The 20872-nt window shown below is 40.0% G+C and overlaps 1 protein-coding gene across 1 annotated transcript in view; it reads left to right on the top strand.

Annotated features, from left to right (window-relative positions):
- Window positions 1-19952, top strand: part of Nrt (Neurotactin) — a 164263-nt gene extending 144311 nt beyond the window's left edge. Inside the window, exons 4-5 of the mRNA XM_065219543.1 lie at window positions 15856-16909; window positions 16978-19952. Coding sequence (XP_065075615.1) covers window positions 15889-16909; window positions 16978-18539 — 2583 coding nt within the window. The 5' untranslated portion in view covers window positions 15856-15888 and the 3' untranslated portion in view covers window positions 18540-19952. The remainder of the gene's footprint in view (window positions 1-15855; window positions 16910-16977) is intronic.
- The last annotated feature ends 920 nt before the right edge of the window (window positions 19953-20872 follow it).

The following is a 20872-nucleotide window of genomic DNA, read 5'->3' as shown; positions in this document are numbered from 1 at the left end:
TACTTCTCACGCCATAGCCACTTGTTCAAATCTCATCCCCGGAATAGTTACGAATGACCCAAGAGTGTTAAAGCAACTATAATAAAAAATAATTTGCTTGGTTTAACGGCTTTCTCAGTCCTAAATACTCTAACGACTACGATGTAATCTGCCCGAAGTTTCGGCCATGGGTTATAGTCGTTAGAGTATTTAAGACTGAGAGAGTAATTCCCCTTAAGTCCCAGTCGTCAGGTAGGTTTCCTTTCTATCATTCTATCTATCCTTCCACCCTGCGCGCATCACATCCCCGGATAGCAAAATCTGTTATGAACAGTGCTGTAAATTCTCAAAAACACTTTTGATGAAAATGAGAAAAGCAGCTACCTGCTATCAAAGGGGACCTCCTTCGAATGGGTGATATCAGTTGCTTAGTCATTTGACGAAGGCATGGATCATTATCATTTGAGAAACGATTGATATCATTCAAATGAGTGTAACCTACTCATAAACGGAGCTCTGTTCGACATTCCAGCGAAAAACTAAGGCAACCCGACATCAACCTGACTTCTACCAACCCCAACCCGATGTTGACTCGATGTTGACCCAACATAAACTCAAAAATGATCCGACAACAACACGACATTGGGTCGACATCGACCTTAAAATTTACCTTACATTGATCCGACATCGGGTCGATTTTTCTTAACGGGACCATTTTGCTGGGTTTCTTCCAAACTCCACTGTCGTATATCAAATCTAGACCAACAATTGAAATAAGCGGAACAACCAAACGTGAACAATGGCTTTAAACACAAAATACTCGAGAATCAAAACACTCCTACGCAAACTAACAGTGCCATTCGATAAAGGAAGTTTGATCTATCAGATGATGGTGTTAGATTGCTTGGATGTGCTTTGAATCTCGAAAAATTTGCGTTTAAAGCCATTGTTTACGTTTGGTTGTTCCGCCTATCTCAATTGTTGGTCTAGAAATTATACTGAATGACTCAATTGACAGTGACGATGAGCTTCAAATGAGAAAAGAGCTCTTCAAATTATGGTCAAGTGAAAATTCGTTTTCACAGAATTAGTTGAATGGTTGTATTGGTTCATCTTCAATCGAATGATATGAATATTAACAGGACTGGTTATGAAGCAATATATACCCTCTGAAAATCAGAACTCGACACTACACATGCTAAAACCGGCAAAACCCATGAAATTCGAATGACAAACGATTGTATGACAAAACGTCGAATAGGCAAAAGGTCGAATGGACAAAACGTCAAATGACAAAAGATCGAACGGACAAAAGGTTGAATGGTTCAAAGAGCGACAAAAGGTCGATGGTGCAAATAGTCGAATGAACAAAAGGTTGAATAGACAAAAGGTTAAACAAAAGTTCAAAGTCGAATGATAGAAAAGGGACAAAACGTCAAATGGACAAAAGGTCGAATGGAGAGAAACGCCGAATGAGTCAGATTGAATAATCATGATTGATTTCGGAATGATGATTGTGAAGCCCTATTGGCCCAGTTAAGACACCGTCACGTTGAATATTGAAAGACTATAATCATCAAAATCGTTACATTGTTTGGTTATATGAAAGAACGAGCAGTGATGAAAAGATGGAACAATTATAGGAGTATTCACTACACTCATCGTAAAACATATACACTATCGTAAATATATCGGGGTACAATGGAGTGTAATTGAAGTTTACGCATTTATGAAAGTGTATACTAGACTGACGCAAAATTTGAAATTTTCGCTCCACAGTGCTCAAACGGTTCCAAATTGGGCTCTGATAAGCCTCCCAAAATTTGAACTCATTTAGTGAGACTCTGACTTGGCACAAACCATTTGAAGTTTATATGGGAATTACTATGGAGAAACCATAATTTAGGTTCATATCGATCTCAAAACTCACCAGTTCACTCTACTTTAGAAAATGATAGCTTGTTGAAAATTTTCTCAGCTACAACTTTGTTTAAGACCGCTTTTCGATCAAATGTAAGGAACAAAAGATATTAATGATTCAAGTCACTGATGTAAATAACATAATAAAGACTTTCCAATACGAATTCTGTTCAGAGGGATTGAACCATAGGTTATAAGAAAGAAAATTATGATTGTTCGAAAGAACTGCGCTTGTTTGTAAAACATATGAATTTCATCTATTTTGTTAAGATATCTGAGTATATTATTATATTGATTTCCCTCTTTGGGCCATTCGACTTTTTGTCAATTTGACCTTTTGTCGATTCGACATTTGTCACTTTTTGGACCATTCGACATTTCGTCACCATTCGACGTTTAGTCTGCTCGACTTTTTGTCCCTCATTAGGCCATTTGTCTTTCTATGAACCATTCGACTTTTTGTCCATTCAACCTTTTACCCATTCGACATGTTGACTCCCTTCTCATCATTCGACCTTTTGTATCTTCGACTCTTTGTACTTTCGGACTTTTGTCATTCGACGTTTTGCGAGGGGCACGCAATACAAAGAACCGGTGCGTTGAAGTTAAAATGCTCGCCTTCAACGAATTTTTCTCCATTGCTCGTCAGCAAGTCCTCATCAGTTGGCAACAAAAATGGAATGATGGTGAATTGGGAAGATGGTTACATTCTATTGGCAGTGATTATCACGATATCGAACATGTTGTTTGGTCGTGTACCTTACACCGTGTTGCCAGATCTGAGTTATCCACATCCTTCAGGGCCCGAGGAAAACAACCCGCGATACCCGTTAGAGATGTCTTGGCGAGCTGAGATCTCGACTATTTGAATTTAATTTATGTGTTTTTAAAACGGATAGATCTGAGGATTTAGTAGTTAGTGTCATCTTGTGTTCTCCCAAGTTGTTAGCTGTCCATCGGTGTACCCCCAGGTTTGTCTTTTTCATCAGAGTGTCGCTTAGTTCGAGATCAAGAGCATATTACCAACAATCAATACGAAACTAACGATTTTAAATTGGCTCACCACTTTAGTAGCCTATTGGTCCCAAGCAAACGATTAACGTACCCTATTCTAGTTGAAATTCTATTACTACACTATGTTTGTTTTGATTCGCTATGAAAGTTTGACAGATAACATCAGGGGTGTGTGGATTCATGCAGAACATGCAGGGGTGAGTGAAATAGCTTGGGACAGCTTGGGACCGTTGTTCTGGTACTGAGTGAGCCAAAAATAATAATGATTTTCTTCGGGACCCAGTGGTCACAATCCCCACTAATAGCTACAGCAAATGAGCCTGAAAAAATAAACGAATTATAAAAAAAGAAGTTAAAATGCAATCAAAAGTACTTAAAGTACTTAAAGTAATTTTGAAGTAGTGCTCACGGTAATTAAAATTATCTATCCGTAATTAATGTAATTAAAAGTATTGAAAATGTACTTTAAATACGAAATTTCAACTGTAATTAATACGGACATGAATGCATCGCGGAGATGTAAAATGTCCTTAATAAACAAACAAACAAACAAACAAACTGTTGTTTGGAGTTAAAAAATCTTCTATATTGTGTAACTAATGTAATTAAAGCAGTAGTTAATGGAATTAATTTAATTACAGCCGTTGCCTGAGTTGGAGTTAAGGGTTATTGCGTGCCCCTAGACGTTTTGTCTTTCGACCATTTGTCTCGCAACTGACTTAAACTACCAATAAACGCATAACAGTACCATGTGCAAAAACAACAACTGAAGAAAAACGCTGCTGAAATGATTTTCTTCCATGGCATCGTCTCTGTGATTAAAAGTAACATTCCAGGTTTCATTATGCTCTACAAGTCTTTTCTAAGCACTCCGGCGGCAGAAACGTCATCCACGAACATTTTGCTTGAAGCCAAAGTTGTTGATTCTTCGGCTCGATTATCTGCCAATCTAAGACAACTGATGCAAACATTGCAACATAGATGTTTGATAATAATCGCAATAAATGTTCAACAAGGTTGATCATCGTTTAACCGACACTGAATTTTCAGTCATACTTCGGCATGTGTCAGCGGTATAAAAATACAACATGTTTATAAATAATTCGTCCAGGGTGGCAGAACCTTTCAAAACTCTGGGTATTGTCTTCAAGATTAAAGCTTTTTTCCAGTCGTTTTGAAATTTTGTTAGTTTTAAGTCTTACAATCTTCTGATTTTCCACTTCCGGATCTTTTTAATTTCCCTAGAAACCCCTAACATCTTCTTTCCTTTGTTTAAAGTCGGTCTCTGTTCCGCAATCTAGTGCCAATCACCGACGGACATCGATTGCCATTAATTGACGGCAATCGAATGTGCAGGAAGACAGCTTCCACACCTCATAGGATATCGCACCCATTCAAACACACATGGGTAGGGACCAACGGCCTCAGAAAAATCCCACCGACCTCGGCTGGGATTGAACCCAGACCCATTGGGGTGTGAAAGCAGTCACGGTTACCACTACACCACCGGCGCCGGCAGAAACCCCTAACAGCATTTTTTTCCCAAATTTTTTCTTAGAAACAAGTATCAAGTTATCTCATTCAAATTATTGATAAAGATGATGGGAATCATGATCAATAACATTAGGAAGAAAACCAGAATTAATAATTTATCAGGGTGAAAAAGCGATAAATTGGTTTTACAAATGGTTTAAAAATCTAAAGCTGCCAAAAAATTACGATCCAAAGAATAGATTTTTTAAGCTTAGCTTAGCTTAGACTGACTGCACATATCAATGGTTGCTACTCCGTGATTGATCAGAATCAGTGAAATTGTACAATGAATCAACTGAATGGGGCTGGGAGTGACCGTCCATTCTCATTGTACAAGTTTCAGTGACTCCATATTTTGCAGATCAATAACGGCGCCGGCCACGTCCTTGCAATCAGGTGGGAGTAGGGAAGGAATATTAGAGTGACCTTTGTTGTTTGTGGGCCGTGTTTACCTCTGCACCCCAACAAAAAACACAGGAAAGGAGAGTTTGTTAGTAAGTTGGGTTCGTTGGATCAGGATTCACCTTGATAAATGATGCGACCATGGTTTTAAATGAATCAGTGTTATCATGCATTATACTTGGATTTGCCTGAAGCCTAAATAAAATGGTGGATCATTATAATATAAATCTGAAAACGTTCCATCATCGAAAAGCTGAAATAAGAGTGAATAATTACAGTATAAATCTAATGATGTTCCGTTATCGAAGAGCTGGAAGAAAACTTAAATAATTTAAATCAATATATCCAGTCTGAATGAAGGCTGAAAAAAAAGAATACTTATACAGCAATGACCCCATTTTGTCAGCTAGCAAAGTATGTGTATCTTAAAGATCCATCTTGAAGGAGGAAGATATGAAATCACAATTATGTGGAGTTACTGAAAAATAACAGTCTGATGCGCGGAGAGGCTGACAGGATCGTGTCATAACTGTAATGTGAATATTAGGAAGATTTATGATCATCAAACTATTCTTGAATTAACCTGGAAGAATGCTTGTTAAACAGATAAATTAAATTGATAAACTAAATGGTTCAAACAGCTGAAAATAGGGAATCTTTACAATGTGGATCCTACGCTATTCCTTCCACTATCGATGGGCTGAAAGTATTCAGTCTAGATCAATAGATTTAGCTATTTGAACCAAAGCCGGAAAAGAAAGAAAACATATACGAATCACTTCCATCGTAGTAAAGATGTACCACGTACCAAGCACGTGATAAACTAGCCTACGGCTACAATCACGATAATAAAGAGAAAAAAAACGTACCAACGTCAAACATACACTAGAGAAAATCAAATGATATATATAATGAATGTTATGTTGCTTCTTCCTAATGTGTTTTGATCCTGTTTTAAATATTTATCATTGAATATACAATAATAATATAATAGGACCTGTGATTTATTCAAACTCAAACTCCACGGTGGTGCCCTTTACACAATGATAAGCCTCTACTATCGATGATCTTTTAAACCTAGAGACAAAAAAGCTACGAAAAAGCGCTTATGCTTTCTTTAAATTCTACTGTTACGTGACTTTCGTTGTTTCGATTTGGTCTTAACGGGAACAGAATCCATAAAACTTTCACATTTTTTTGGTCTACCGTGCCCCTTTCTTCACGCTTGTCGATTTGAAAAGCGTACATATATTGCACATCTTTTAAGCTATCTCGACCGAACTCTATTGCGTTTTAAAACGACTGTTTTCTCTTTCATATTTCGTCGTCAAAACCACCAAACCTACCACGACCCGCCGTGGCCTCAGTTTAATACCTAATCTTACACGTGACGGAATCCATCTTAGACATAAAGGATGAGACGTAAACAAACATGTCTTGTAAAATTAAGTGGTCCGATACTGAAAAGTTCGAAAGTACGTTTGATTGAGCTGAATTTCGCGTCTATTAAGACTCGATTTTATGTCAAAATTGATTCTCGTGTATCACAGCCTCAGAGCACCTAAATTTACATCAATTTTTCTAAGTGTGTATGTATAAATTACTCTTGTTATATTATTAGTTGCACAGCTAAAAAAAAATAGTGTAAATTTCCGTTACTTTGATGCACATAAATGGAGCGTCATATATCATACAAGTTTAGATTATAGATCGTGTAAATTTATGAGACATGTCATGCAATATTCCATATATTGTATGCAACTGTCCGCTTTTGTTTGCAACATGTCTTGCAAGCTGCTAGTTTACGTGAAAAAAAAGTTTACATGCATGAATGTTTGCATGCATAAATGTTTACATCGCCAGTAAAATTCAGAATTTTTTGGTGTGTGGGTAAAGAAGAATTCCATTATGGTGCACACGGCTAAAAGTCTCTCTAATAAAAGAAAAAAAGAATTGCATTATAACACACCATCGATTGGAAATGCTTAAGGCAACGTGGAGGGTTAGGTAGTGATGAAACGTCGCTAGTACCACAGCCGCACGCAGTATTTGAGCAAAGTCAGACGCACACTTTTTGCCTGTAAATTTGAAGACATACTGCAAATCTCCGCATACATCGCCTCCCTGGCGTCGGTAGCAATGATACTCAGTACGGAAAACAAGATCGACAGAAAAAAATCAAGGAAAAAACTATTAACAAGGCATAAAACGTAACAAGGGCTAAGATGTGATCCTTTGATTACTGGAAAAACCTGTTCCCCTAGTTTAAAGTAGTCAGGACTAGGGTTCGGTGGTAGATCTTACATCGTAACGCACCACGAAGAGGTGATGTACCCGCGTTACGATGCTTCTGGAAATGATGATTTGGGCCTCCCGAGCATACCCATTGCCATTAAAGGCGGTAAGTGCGATTTTCAGTTCGCTTGGGGATATATTTGGTGATTTGTGATGGAATACATCATTCCCATAAATAGCTTATTCTTACAACTTACAATATTTTGACTCTACGAATCCGAATCGAATGCTTAAATTCTTTAAAAATATACCAAGAAATGGAATGATTCATCCCACCTGTAAGCAATAGATCAGATTGAAACATATTTTCCCATAAGATGGCTCGGCATATACAGATGCAAATATGCTCGATTTATGCTAACAAATGATTGACTTCATTAAATTGCAATCATTTACCAACCATTCCAACGCTAAACTCTAATCAATGCTTTTTTATTCTAATAAAGATTCACTAGTCCTTTGAATGTGTTGTAGTCGCCGCGGTTTAGCTGCATACGGGTGTCCCCAAACATCCAGCACCCAAATCACCGCCGTGCCTAAAAATAGATGAAAAATGAAAGCATTGCCATGTATTTACGCGACAGCTTGTCCTCTCCGTTAAGCGTTGTTCTAAATTTTAACATATACGCACTATATCTTCCGCATATCTCACACCTTTCTCAGCGGAACCTTCAAGACAAAGGGCAACCACCATGTATAGCGCTCTGAGTGAGGCGCGAGTTAATTTACATACAACAATGAAAATGGAACCAGCATTCCAACATTGGGAATGGAGGCGCATCGGTGGCGGCGTTAATTTCAGTGCAGCCCTTTCTCCTAGATGCAACTTTCCGCCGCCACCATGTGTCATTGTTGGCAAGAAAGCATTCAAAAGAAAGAAACAAGCGCGCCAAAGAATGACAAACTACCCACCTACCTTTGCTTGTGACACCCACTCACTCCACAGTGCTAATAAGGTGAAGTGTGAATGGATCATCTGCTAAATAGGAAAAGGTAACATTTTTCTCACTCGCCTCTTGAATAGAGCCAATGCGATGTGTTTTAAACGATTGAGATGTCTTTTTCGTCGTTTATTTATGGCATGTGCATGTAGCTACGTACACACAGCATCGTTCTTTTATAGAGCCGAAGAAACCATTTCAAGTGGTTGTTTATGGCGATCAAGTCGGGACTTCGCCCGGAGAGGGGAAAAAAAACTATGGAGAAAAACAAATCCGGAAAAGGCGACGCGGTTTGGTTATTGCTAGCATGGCTTTTGGGTTAGTAACCATATCTAGGCTAGGGACAGAGTGGAACCTATTCCAACTGTGCACTCTCTTTGCTAGGCGAGCTGTTATGCTTCGATCACACTTTCCCGCCAGAGGTGCCCAGCAGTCGTCAGTGTGCTCGGTGTGTGTGTTTACCTATCAAAATCGAAAATAAACAAACGAGATTGTATCGTTTACTGCATGAATCGGGAATATATCGATATTTGGTTTGTGGAGGGAAATCAGTCGAGAATGCTGCTGAAGGTTCCGGCTAAGAAGAACATCGATGAAGTGCAACCTTCACATACTGTTAGGGGATGGATGGTCATAAACCACGTAGACAGTTTAGGGATGTTGGCGAGTGTCAATTTTAACGCATTTGTGTTCAGCGTTGTTTATCTCTCCATTGCTTCCTCAAAATTTTCTAATGACTATTGTTCACTCCTGATGAATGTGGGCGTCTTAGTGGAATACCTGTATAATGAGAGAGAGAAGGATTAGTATTTTCCATTTAATTCCACTACTTTATTTGCTTATCCTTGACAGATACGCGTATTTCGTCTACAATGTGCAGACTTCTTCAGTGTCTTGTACTAATACTCGACTAGTCGACAGTCGAGTATTAGTACAAGACACTGAAGAAGTCTGCACATTGTAGACGAAATACGCGTATCTGTCAAGGATAAGCAAATAAAGTAGTGGAATTAAATGGAAAATACTAATCCTTCTCTCTCTCATTGTTCACTATTGTTCGATAGGTTGAAACTCAGAGTAATTCTGTGGGGGGGACACCTATTGATGGGTTTCAATAAAAAAAATACCATTTTTGGCATCCTTATACCTTCTAGAATGTTGAATGTTGTTACGAAGATACAGCAAGAAATAGTGGACCTTGTCCAACGCACTTAAAGGTAACTCAAATCTTTAAACGCGTTTTTCTCGAACCCACATTTTTACCTTGCGAAACAGGGATCTCGGAGACTATTCGAGCAATTTTGCCGATTCTTCTGTCTGCGATGTAAAAATTAACTATTTAAAATCTAACATAGAATGCAAAATATAATGCTTGCTATTGATTTTACAAGCTTCTTTGATATTGCGAGACTATTCACAACGTGTAAAGTTGAAGCTGAGAGTCAGCGTTGCCAGTATTCCAGATTTATCTGGATTTTCCAGATTTTTAGTCGTCTTGCCAGATTTTTTAAATATGTTCCGGATGTTCCCAGATTTTCAAAAATGTTGCTTTAAAAATATCACTGCAATTGATTTCATTCGAAACTTGCTACTTTAATTATGAAAGGCCATCAACGGTGGACATTATTGGAATTTTAAGGTAATTCTGAAAATAGTTCACAGTGAAGTGTGAGGCGAATTCCTTGTGAAATCAAAAGGAGAACTGCAAGCTAATTCTGAGTTCCGTCCATCTTTGTGGGCTTCGTGGTCTTGCGGCGTCACCCGTCGTTCAGGCGAATTGTGAGTGCCACGAAGTGAGGGTTCGATTCCCGCTCCAGCCTGTGCAAATTTTGGCAAGCTTAAAATTTTCCCATTGCTCTACTGGGTGTGGTGTGTTGTCCGTTGTCTAGTGTTAAATATTCAGTCTGTGCAACCTCTGGTTGAAGACGGTGTCAATTGTCGTGTCAACTCTGATGACAAAAACATGGAGATTTTGTGAATATAGGAAATACAATCCGGAAGACAAATCATAGAATATTTTCATGATGAAACTTAAGGAGTATGCTGATACGAATCGTGAGAATAACTTCAATGGAACTCTGTTCAACGTTTCTATGGAGATTCATTTTAATAAAATTTTCTAACATTTTAACGTAATTATGCGCAATTTCTGGGAGACTTTCAAGGCCGTTTTGGCAAAGTACTTGAGTACTAAGGAAATACTGAAGAGGATTTGAAAACAATTCTAACCTTACCTACAAAGGAGTTCAAAGGGAATTATCGGTTAAGTCTGAGAAGAGTGTGACGGTCATTCTGAAGAGTGCACCAAGGAAATTATTAAGAATATTTTAAGCGTTTCATAGGGAAAAATGGGCCTCAAAATTATGCCAATTCTTGGGAATATTACCAGTGTGAGGAAATTGTGGAATTCGAGAGTAATTTATAAGAGATTACAAGAGTTAATGCTATGAACTTTTAGAATGTTACTGGAAAAGTTTGGATATTATCAAGATTATTTTAGGGGAATCCAGAAAATAAGTACGATGAAACATTCCAATGGAACTCGAAAATAGGGCGAAGATATCCTGTGAAGAGTCCCAAGTAAATTCAGACTAACAAAAAATTTCATGATCTGGGACCCAGGAAAAATAGAAGTTCCGGATTTATAATCACTTCAAGATCCTGAGACTTCAAAAATGACGCATTTAAGTAATATAACAAAATTATTCTTTGTGTGAGTACCACGATGTTAGGCTTTGATTCCCACTTCAGCCAGGTGAATTGCTTCAAAATAAAATTGCCTACTGGTCTATTGGGTGTTTTGTGTTGATTGTACATCAGATAAACCTCAGGGTAATATTAGAATTATTTTGAACTAATAAAATCTTTATATTCTGGTACTGCATCAAATAGTTAGGACTACATCGACTATTAGTTAAAAAATCCATCCCATCAAATTTTCCTAATCCTTTGCTTCTCATTCTTTAAACAAAAAAGTTACAGCTTAAAAAACAATTCGAAAAATATTTTCTGCAGTATTGTACCCACATTTAATTCAATTTTTGAACTGCTGCGTAATGGATATTTAAACTTTTTGGGCACACTGTGTCAATACTTTTCCACTTTTGGATGATTTAGCAATACTAACAAGTTATTTGCTTTATATAATTCAATTAAACATGTAATTCATAATCATTCTAGTACTTTGAATAAATTCCAGATGATCATACTGACCGATTTTTACGGGAGATTGGTACATCACTTTGATTTCAATAGCATTATTGTAAAAACAGGATTTTTTGGAGCATTCCACATTTTTCCGGATTTTATATTTTAGCTGGTCCAGATTTTTCTGAAAACGACCTGCCAACGCTGCTGAGAGTTGAATCGACGCAAAAATGATTCCGTTGTGCCAACCGGTGGAAACTAACGATTTTAAATTGGCTCACTACTTGACTAGCCTATTGGTCCCAAGCAAATTGATTAACGTACCCCATTATAGTCGAAATTCTAGTACTACACTATGTTTGTTTTGATTCGCTATAAAAGTTTGACAGATAAAATGAGTGGTTCGTGGATTTTCCTCTGTTTCGAGGGGTGCATCGATTAGCTTGGGACCGAAGAGAGTACCAGAGCTGAGCCAAAAGGTTGAGCACGTTTCTTCGGGACCTTCTAGTCTTAGAGTTACCTGAACTACAAAAATAAGTAGTAAGTATTCATTTATGAGTAACAAATACTCATAAATGGGTAATCTTTTTACTTATTTAATGAGTAGTCCCAGTCTCCCTTAAAAATGCTTACTTTGTAGACAATATCAACTCTTTTATAGTCATTATTGGGTATTTTGCGGTTACCGTGTTGATCGCCGTTTCTGTCCAAACATCTCATCGGGACGACCCCGGCGTAGTGGTTAGCATCCATACCTCTCACGCCAAAGTCACGAGTTCTAATCTCACCCCCGGACAAGTCACGAATGACCCACGAGCGTTATAGTGACTATAATTAAAAAAAAAAAAAAAAAAAACATCTCAAATTTGCTCTCATCGGTCCACATAACTCTTTTCCAGAAGTCTACAGACATCTCGCCATACTTTTTGACAAATTCTAGCCGCTTCCGTTGGTTCCGCTTGCTGATGAAAGGACGCTTCGATGCCAAACAGCTCTTTAAACCACTGCCATTAAGCCACCGGCGAACAGTACGTTGACTAACATTGAGATCCATCGATTCCACAATATCCCTGGATGAAGACTTCGGATTTTGCTTAGCCATGAATAATCCTGACGTCATCACGATGGCTCGTCACACGATGACGTTCCTGTTCGGATAAATTTCATTTTATTCCTCGCGTTTCCTATTATTTTTTTCATAGGTGCTGTACAGCTCCAATCGAAATCGAGTACTTTTCGACAATTTTCCGGAAAGGTATTCCCTTTTCATGATCATGAAATGTGAAATCCGTTTTCCCAACATTTTCGACTTTTCAAATTACGCAAACAAAAAAACAATGGTAAGATGCGCAAGCTCCTCGAAGTAAGAACTGTCAAAGGTGATGCAGTAATGCCAGATTTCCAGAGGTGGTCTCATTGGCATGGCCATAAAATGTGATATTTGATGTGTATGATTTATGTTGTCCAAGCTTGAAAATGAACTGATGTAGATTTTATTTACTAGCAGAAATATCACACAATTTTCTACATTTTTTTCTTAATAACTGGATACAGTTGAATATAGTTCCCGAATATACTATTGCAATTATTGAAAAAATTACGAAAATATCATCCAAAATACATGTATGGTATCAGCGTATGATTTATTTTGTCCAATGCATTTATTTAAAACTCGAGATGGTACTGCAGATTCATTCAATATATTAGTCTAACCCGTGGTCGAACTATCGCGGACAGCGTCGTTTTGAGGGTTTACCGTTGGCAAATCATGAAATGACGCCTTACTTACATTACCATTCAGAGTAAATCCTGAGTATCCTTTGCTGTACATACATAGAAGTCGCCTCCATTTAAGTTGAACCATGGATGCAAGTTGCGTCTGGTCTTGTTCTAGTCGGGTCGTTATCGAGAATCATTCTCAACGGGCTGTCGTCCGACATTTTTACGACTTGGCCAGCACACCGTAGTCACCTGCTTTTGATAGTTTCGTCATTTACGATTCATCTTCCGTTCAGACAGAAGCAGGCCACTCGTCTGTGGCACATGATCGTCTGTTTACTCGGCAGCAACTATTGTGTTTTCCTTCTTATTTTTGCTCATCAGCAGTTCTTTCGGTCGATGCGTCGTCGACTTTGGAAAGCAACCGTTCAGTGATGAGTGTGTGAGTGCTGACCACGATTTGCGTCCATTGCCGCAATGGAAGCGTTTTGCCGCCCGTTGGCAATACTGCCATACATTGAAACAGCTGGAAGTGGATCTTATTCTGATGGCGGAGGCTTATTGAATAGCGGAAGATAAAGTGTTTGTAGTGTTGTACCTTTTAGATATAGTTTTACGATGTTTTGTATAAAGAACAAGAATCCTCGGCTTTGTGAAGTTTATTCGATTGAGCCTTATCAAATAAATTAATAAACAAACAAAAATTACCATTCGTCCAAACACACCAATGGCGTGTCGTTTAATCCGCATCGTGCTGCCTCGCCGTGCGGATCCTTTTTGCTTTTTGCTGGAGAAAATATTACTGCTACCTAAAGCTACAACAAATTTAAACAGCACTTCTCAGTGCTAAATATTACCTGCCATTTTTCTACCTTATTTGACTCTTATTCCTCTTCGGTCCTAGTTGGGACCCGACGTGATCCTGCGAGAACATCGATTTGGAAAATTCCTCTTCAATCCTTCGGATTCTTATAGTAGTCTGCTTGGCAAACAAACAAACAAAATGGGCAATCTGTTGATTCTCCTTCTAATGAAATTCATTTGAGAAATCAATTTGATATGCTCACGGGTGATGAGCATGATCCATCCTCGATGCAAAATTCCAGTAAACATTCCCGGTTTAATACCAAAAAGGAAAAGGTCCTCCCTATTGTGATAACCACTTCCAATTTCCATGCTCTTCACACGAAACTTTTGAACCTCGTAAAATACAAGTTTTCATCTCAAATTGACCGTCGGGGTGAATGCCGTGTACTGGCTGAAACCTTGGACGAATTTAATTGTATTGTCCAGTATCTGACTGAAAAGCAAAACATATTTTTCACATTCGACACCAAAACTGAACGTCTTTTCTAAGTGGTCTTGAAAGGTCTACCCAGTGGTGAATCCCTGGATCAGATCAAAGATGGATTGACAAAATTACTTGGAATTGAGCCACTCCAAGTAATCAAACGTTTCTATGCCATTCTGCCTTTGAGGTTCAGGCAATCATACAATTTAAAGCTTGTTTGAGGCGTTTGATCCCATGTTGGTCATTTTACCCTTCGACATCTGTATTCACGATCTGAAAAATGTTCTAAAGTCGCAGAGAGGAGATTTTTTTATTTAGTTGGATTCAAAGTCCTATAAGATCATACACCCCCATTAGCTGTGCCAACGCCCTTAATGAATTAATATTTAATAAATTATTCAATTTGACATATTTGCTTGCGTTCATATCATTAAAATATATACATATTACCTTAGTCGGTTTCGGGGATGTAGACATCCAACTTCCACAGAAATCTTACTACAGATCGCATCGTGACAGTGATATTTGTATAATGAGCTCATAAAAATTCATCACTCTAAAGCGCAGAATCATCCAAACCAATGCATTTTCCTGTACTCAGAAAGCGAATGGTGTATGAATAAGCAGCATGTTGCTCGTGCCATCGAAGTCGATGCACTACTATTAGCAACTGTGTCTTTTCTGATGTTGCAGCACCTCGCTTGCCAGAGGTACGACACACAACAGATGACTGATCCCAGCATATAGTCAGTAGGTGCAAGCCCCACGAGTAGCACTGAGATTGGATTAATGGTGCCCATAAACAGCTCACGACAAACGCGAGCCAACAAAAAGTGAGATCCAAGGCTCGTACCTTAATACCTACTCGCGTGGAAACTCTCCAGATTATGAGTGCTTATTAGATAGTTTGAATCAATGAAGGGATTTTGTACTCCGGCAGCCGTGTGCCAATTGCGCCCCGGGAACCGGTAAAGGCCAGTCAATTCAGAAGTCCAGCCAATCCAGACGCGTGAAAAGTGAGCTTAAGATAAATCTAAATTGGACTTCACCCATCGTCAAGCGAGATGCTGCGCTGGATTGGGGTTACCAAGGCTGAAAGTCTTGACAGGTTGATCGACAATAATCACTTTAATAGCCCAAATCTTTAAAATTTAACGAGATCTACCAAGTCGATTAACTACATTTAAAAAATACTTCCCTGGTTACCCTACCGCTAGGAAAAGAGAAGCAGAAAAAGCAGACAAGAATTGCATCCGAGTTCCACTATCGGTGTGCACGATGCACTCTTTGAACCGCTACAACGTACCTACGACTTACAAGCGCCTAGAAATGGGAGCACGATATAAAAAGCCATCAATTTACGTGCACACCATGCAATGTAATCTGGAATTACTGTTATCTGACTTGCTTTTTGCCCTCGCAGCCTTATAGCTGCTACCTGCCAACCGACAGTTATACCCCAACATGGTTATGCCAGATATGCACTCCTATCGCCGATGGAACGTTTCCCGATTCCCTTAATCCGCTAAATTAAATTGATATCGAAAGCTTTCCAGCCCCAATCACGGTCAAATCCAATAACGATTTCCATTTCAATCTCTTCTTCTTTCGCAGATTTCACCCGCAGAAAACCGTTAGAAAGCAGCCATGGGCGAAACAGACGACAAGGATACAGCGCCACCGGCTGCACCCACGGAAAAGACCACAACCGAAGCACCTGCTGCCACCGAAACCCATCCGGAGCCAGAGGCTGATCCGAAGGAAACCGAGAAACTACTAGCCAACCGCGAAGAAAAGACTGACGAGAAGGAAACCGAAAAACCTGCCGAAGAAAAGAAGAAGAGCAGCGAGAACGTGAACGGTACCGAAGAGATCATCAACATCCCAGACGAGACTTCGACCGAAACGGTCAAGGTGGGAGACGAGAAGGCAGCCAAGACAGACAAACCGAACAAAGTACAGGCAGAGGAGCGGGAAGTCAAACCGAAGAAAGTGCCAGCCGGTGCCTTCAAGCTGCCAGGATTTTTCAACAAAGGCAAAGTCAAGGAAACCGACGGAGCCGATAACGAACTCTTGGAGAAGCAAGAGACAGAGAAGGAAGCTAAGGCTGTGGAAGCCGCAGCCGAAGAGAAACCCAAACGGGCGGGATTCTTCGCCAATCTACGCCTGCGGAATCCGTTCGCCAAAAAGCAAGCTGAACCGGTACCAACCGAAGACACCAAGACTAAGCCCGAAGAGGAAGAGAACGATGAAGTGACGGCGGAAGCCACCGATAAGAAACCGGAGGAGGAAAACGCTACCGAAAAGAAAGAAGAAGAGGCAGGTCAAGCGCCAAAGAAGGGTCTCTTGGATGCGCTAAAGGTGCCACTGGCTAGTATAATCCCCAAAAGGTTTAAATCTGGAACGGGCGAGGGTGAGGATGATCTAGAATTAGGCAAAAGGCCAAAGAATCGTGCCGGTTTGGCGTCGATGGAAACGCTGGACGATTCGTTGAAGGATACGGAAACAAAGGATACGGTAGACAATAAAACAGGCGTCAACGGAACCGATTCGGAGGCTCTGGTGAAATCCGAAGAGAAGAAGGACACCGAGAAGGATGAGGCTGAGGAACCAACTCCTTCCAAGTATCCATGCCTAGATCGTATTAGGAACTACAGGTGCACAGTTGGTAAGCTTGATAATTGCCTGTTCTATACCTACAACATATGTCAATATAATATTCTTAATTTTTTACAGACGACATTGCCATCATTACCGGAATCCTTGTATTCCTGCTTCTGCTCGCCTTAATCATTGCCTTTACCTTCATTGGTAAGAGCGAACCGGTTACGGCTCCAGTCCGTGACGGAAAGTACATCGAAACGGTTACATCCTGCGGCAAGGTGGAAGGTGTCTTGGAAGATGGTGCATTTGCGTTCCGTGGAATCCCGTATGCCGTACCACCGGTAGGACCACTACGTTGGAAGGCTGCACAACCCATTGAAAACATCAACTACTGCTGGAATGAAACCTTTAGAGCGCACAACTCCACGCCAGTTTGCTGGCAGTTTTACGCCGACGGCAAGGTCGATGGTGCCGAAGATTGTCTCACTCTGGACGTGATCACTCCCCATGTGCGGTACGACAATCCACTGCCGGTAGTGGTCCTGATCGGAGCTGAATCCTTCACCGGAGACTCGCCCGGCAAGCTGCGTCCGTCAACTCGCTACGCCCGTGCTCGTGATGTGATTTTCGTGCGTCCCAACTTTCGATTGAACGTTTTCGGTTTTCTTGCACTGGAAGAACTTACCAAGTCGGCTCATCCTCCAACCTCGGGCAACTACGGACTGTCCGACATTATCGCAGCTCTCAAATGGATCCAGTTGAACATTGCTCATTTCGGTGGTAACAAGGATTCGGTGACGCTTTTCGGACATCGCGCAGGTGGAACGATCGTTGCTGCACTGGCTTCGTCCAACAAGACCTCTAAATTGTTTGCAAGATCATGGATCTCATCCGCTGCATCAATTTTCCCCGGAAACCCACTCCCCGAGTCGGAGAGAGCCAACACAGCATACCAGAGCCGCATCAAGTGCGAAGACGCCGAATGTCTGCGCGACAAAGAAGACGAGGATGTTTTGGATGCCGTTCCGGATACCTGGAGGCGAACCTTCCCCGATCTTCCATCCGTTGAGGAGAACACTACCGCCAACCACGAATGGCTCGTTTTGGACGGACACATTCTCCAACAGCACCCCGCTGACGTCTGGAATTCGGCAACTGGCAACCTGAAGTACGTAATCGGAACGACGGCCCACGAAAGCCACAACGAAAAACTGCACCTTAAATACACCGAATGGACTCCGGAGCTGGTCACGCAGCATGTCAACGAGAGCAAGATTGGAGAGCTCGGTCTCACCGAGGAAGCTCTCAAGCGATACAACGCCACCTACCAGGGACTTGTTGCCATGATCTCGGACATCCGAACGGTCTGCCCGCTGATGACAATCTCCAAGAACCTCCTGACCTCTCAATTTTATGTCGTAACGCAACCCGGTAGCGAGCCTGGCATTGCCAACGTCGACTCGGACATTCAGGCCATTCTTGGTCGCTATGAACCGAAAACCCCCGAACAGAGACGATACGTCTCCGCCATCCAGCAGCTGTTCTACCATTACGTCTCGCACGGAGAGATCAAAGCCGAACTCCGGCGGAAACTGCTCGACATTGGCCAAGATGCACTGCCCACTTACAACAGTGACAATTGCGATTTTTGGATCAAGAACGACGTCGTTCCGCGTTACGCGCGGTTAGACTAAAGTGTGAAAATAGGATAGTGTTGTTCGATATTGACGTAACGCTAAGCAGAACCAGTTATTTAATGTAGCGCTCTCTGATTCCCGCTTTTCATTTTTTTTTTTTAAATTGCATACTAGAGCGGGACCATTTCATATAAACAATCCCGGTCAAATATTGGACCGGTTTTTGCTGCTTCCTAGTAACGAATGGTAGTAATTTTGATACGAACAGATTTTTACATTCGCCCTTTTTTTCGGGGCGACACTCTCCTTCTCCTCTATCTTCAGTATTAGCGAAATATTATCCTATCACTAAATCATGGTTCGTTTCAGAACAACATACTGACCAAAAATAGACACGAGTAGATTTCACAATTCATATGCCCTTTACTCGTACATATTTAGAACAAATTTTTGAAAACAACATTTGAACATTTTCTACAAAAGTTAAACGAAATTCATCTAATTACGCTAGCAAGCATCCTACAATTATCCCCCTAACAGCATGTTTTGATGATAGTTAGTCCCCAGAATGGAACAGTTGCGACGCATTGAAAGCTAATCTAATGAAATGGCTGTAAAAAGTTATAGCTTTTAAATACTAACATTATGAGACGTAATGGAAATCGTAATATATTAAACAAATCTCATTAATTTATAGTAAAACAAAATAATATGAAAGTGGAATGAGGAACGGCAGTCGAAGGGATTCTCCAAAACAGAGGGCTTCCTCGATTGGCATGAAAACAAAATCTCTCTCTCTCTCTATGTAAGGAAAGGAATAAACAAAGTGGATGAACTAAGCAAAGGAGCACGCGAAAATCGTCAGTTTAGTTTGTAGTGCATATTGTTGTAATTTATACTTATGAATGTAACTTGTAATTATTATGTACTATTTCACGCATTTTTCATTAGTTCCATGACAATTTAGTGATCATTTTAAGTAAGGCAACTCCTAAGATTTGTCCCCTCTGATTGGTAGACGCGGTAAGGCAATAGTTTTTAAATCAAACAGGTGCCCATGGTTCTTCATGGAGCTGTAGGTATTTCCGGAAACACACAAACATTCGTATATTTAAATGACAGTGTATGATTTTTATTAATTCAATAAAGTACAACAGAACAGCATCCGGGTTGTCAGACCTCATACATACATATAAATATTGACTTACAAAGGATCCGCGATTATCATACAATAGCCATTACATTGTTTAGTGTAAAAACTGAAATACTCAGCTCAATAAAACAACCCCCTATGGAATTTCCACCAGCACCGGAAGGGTGTCTGCCCCTTTCGGGTGCTTGTGGAAAATGCAGCATAAAATTCCCAATTGAAGTAAACAAAATAGTAGTAATATACGAAACGCAACGTGTAAAGAGATCAAGAAGAAAAGGCTAGAAATATACATTCGTCTTTTTTGGATTGTAAGAAAACACGAGTAGTGTTGTTATTTGCCTCCGAAAACCATAATAGGGACAAGAGGGGCATAATGAGCATCCCGCACTTCAGTCCTAAACCTCTTATTGTTCTAAACAAATTAATTGATTGCAGTTTCAATATCACCATTGTAATGATTATTGACTAATTAATTTGTTTCGAACCATAAGAAATTCAAGGATATAGCACAGGAAGCTCACTATGCCCCATCTGTTCACTATACCCTTCCTTCCCCTACCCACAGAAAGAAAAGCGATAAGATCAACATGTGATGCAAAGAACTTTTGGGTGGGTTAGGTAATTTGATTTTGCGAAACAGAACGGGGAATTAAGAAGGCCAAATCTCGTCTCAAGGCCACATTCCAGAACGTGAGTGAAACATGGTGATCATGTCAAACTATAATATATAAAATTAATCACATGCCCCAAACAACCCCTAGAACGGCTCCCATACACTCTCCATGCTGAATCGTGAGTCTTCCCTTTTCCCATATCATTGCATGCAAAATAATAACCCAATGCAGGGCAATTGAATATTCCTAAATGAATTAGTTGAACAGTAATGACAGAATAATATAGAAATTAAATAAAATTGATATTTACATGTTAACAATGATCGAGAGTGGTGAAAATTAGAAGAAGTTGTTAGTTGATTTTACCATCACAGAGATTGGTAAATCGTGATGGTATAGGGTGTCCCAGAAAGTATAAGCACAGTTTGTTATTGGAACAAAACAATTGTTAATATGTTAATTATTATTATTATTATTATTATTATAGAGTTTTGGCACTTCTCAGCAAAAATGCTGGAAAATTTCACCTACCCCGGGCTGTCTTTATGCCAAGGGGGTTAGGCTCTGTGGATCTCATTCTTCAGTTCTATAGGACGATAGGACTATAGAACGATTTGTTTGCT

The sequence above is a fragment of the Ochlerotatus camptorhynchus genome, unplaced genomic scaffold (genome assembly GCF_037179485.1).
Source record: "Ochlerotatus camptorhynchus isolate MF236.1 unplaced genomic scaffold, CSIRO-AGI_Acam_v1.1 ptg000105l, whole genome shotgun sequence".
Taxonomy (NCBI): domain Eukaryota; kingdom Metazoa; phylum Arthropoda; class Insecta; order Diptera; family Culicidae; genus Ochlerotatus; species Ochlerotatus camptorhynchus.
Note: the sequence above shows the minus strand (reverse complement) of the source record. Positions and strands in the feature narration are given on the sequence as shown.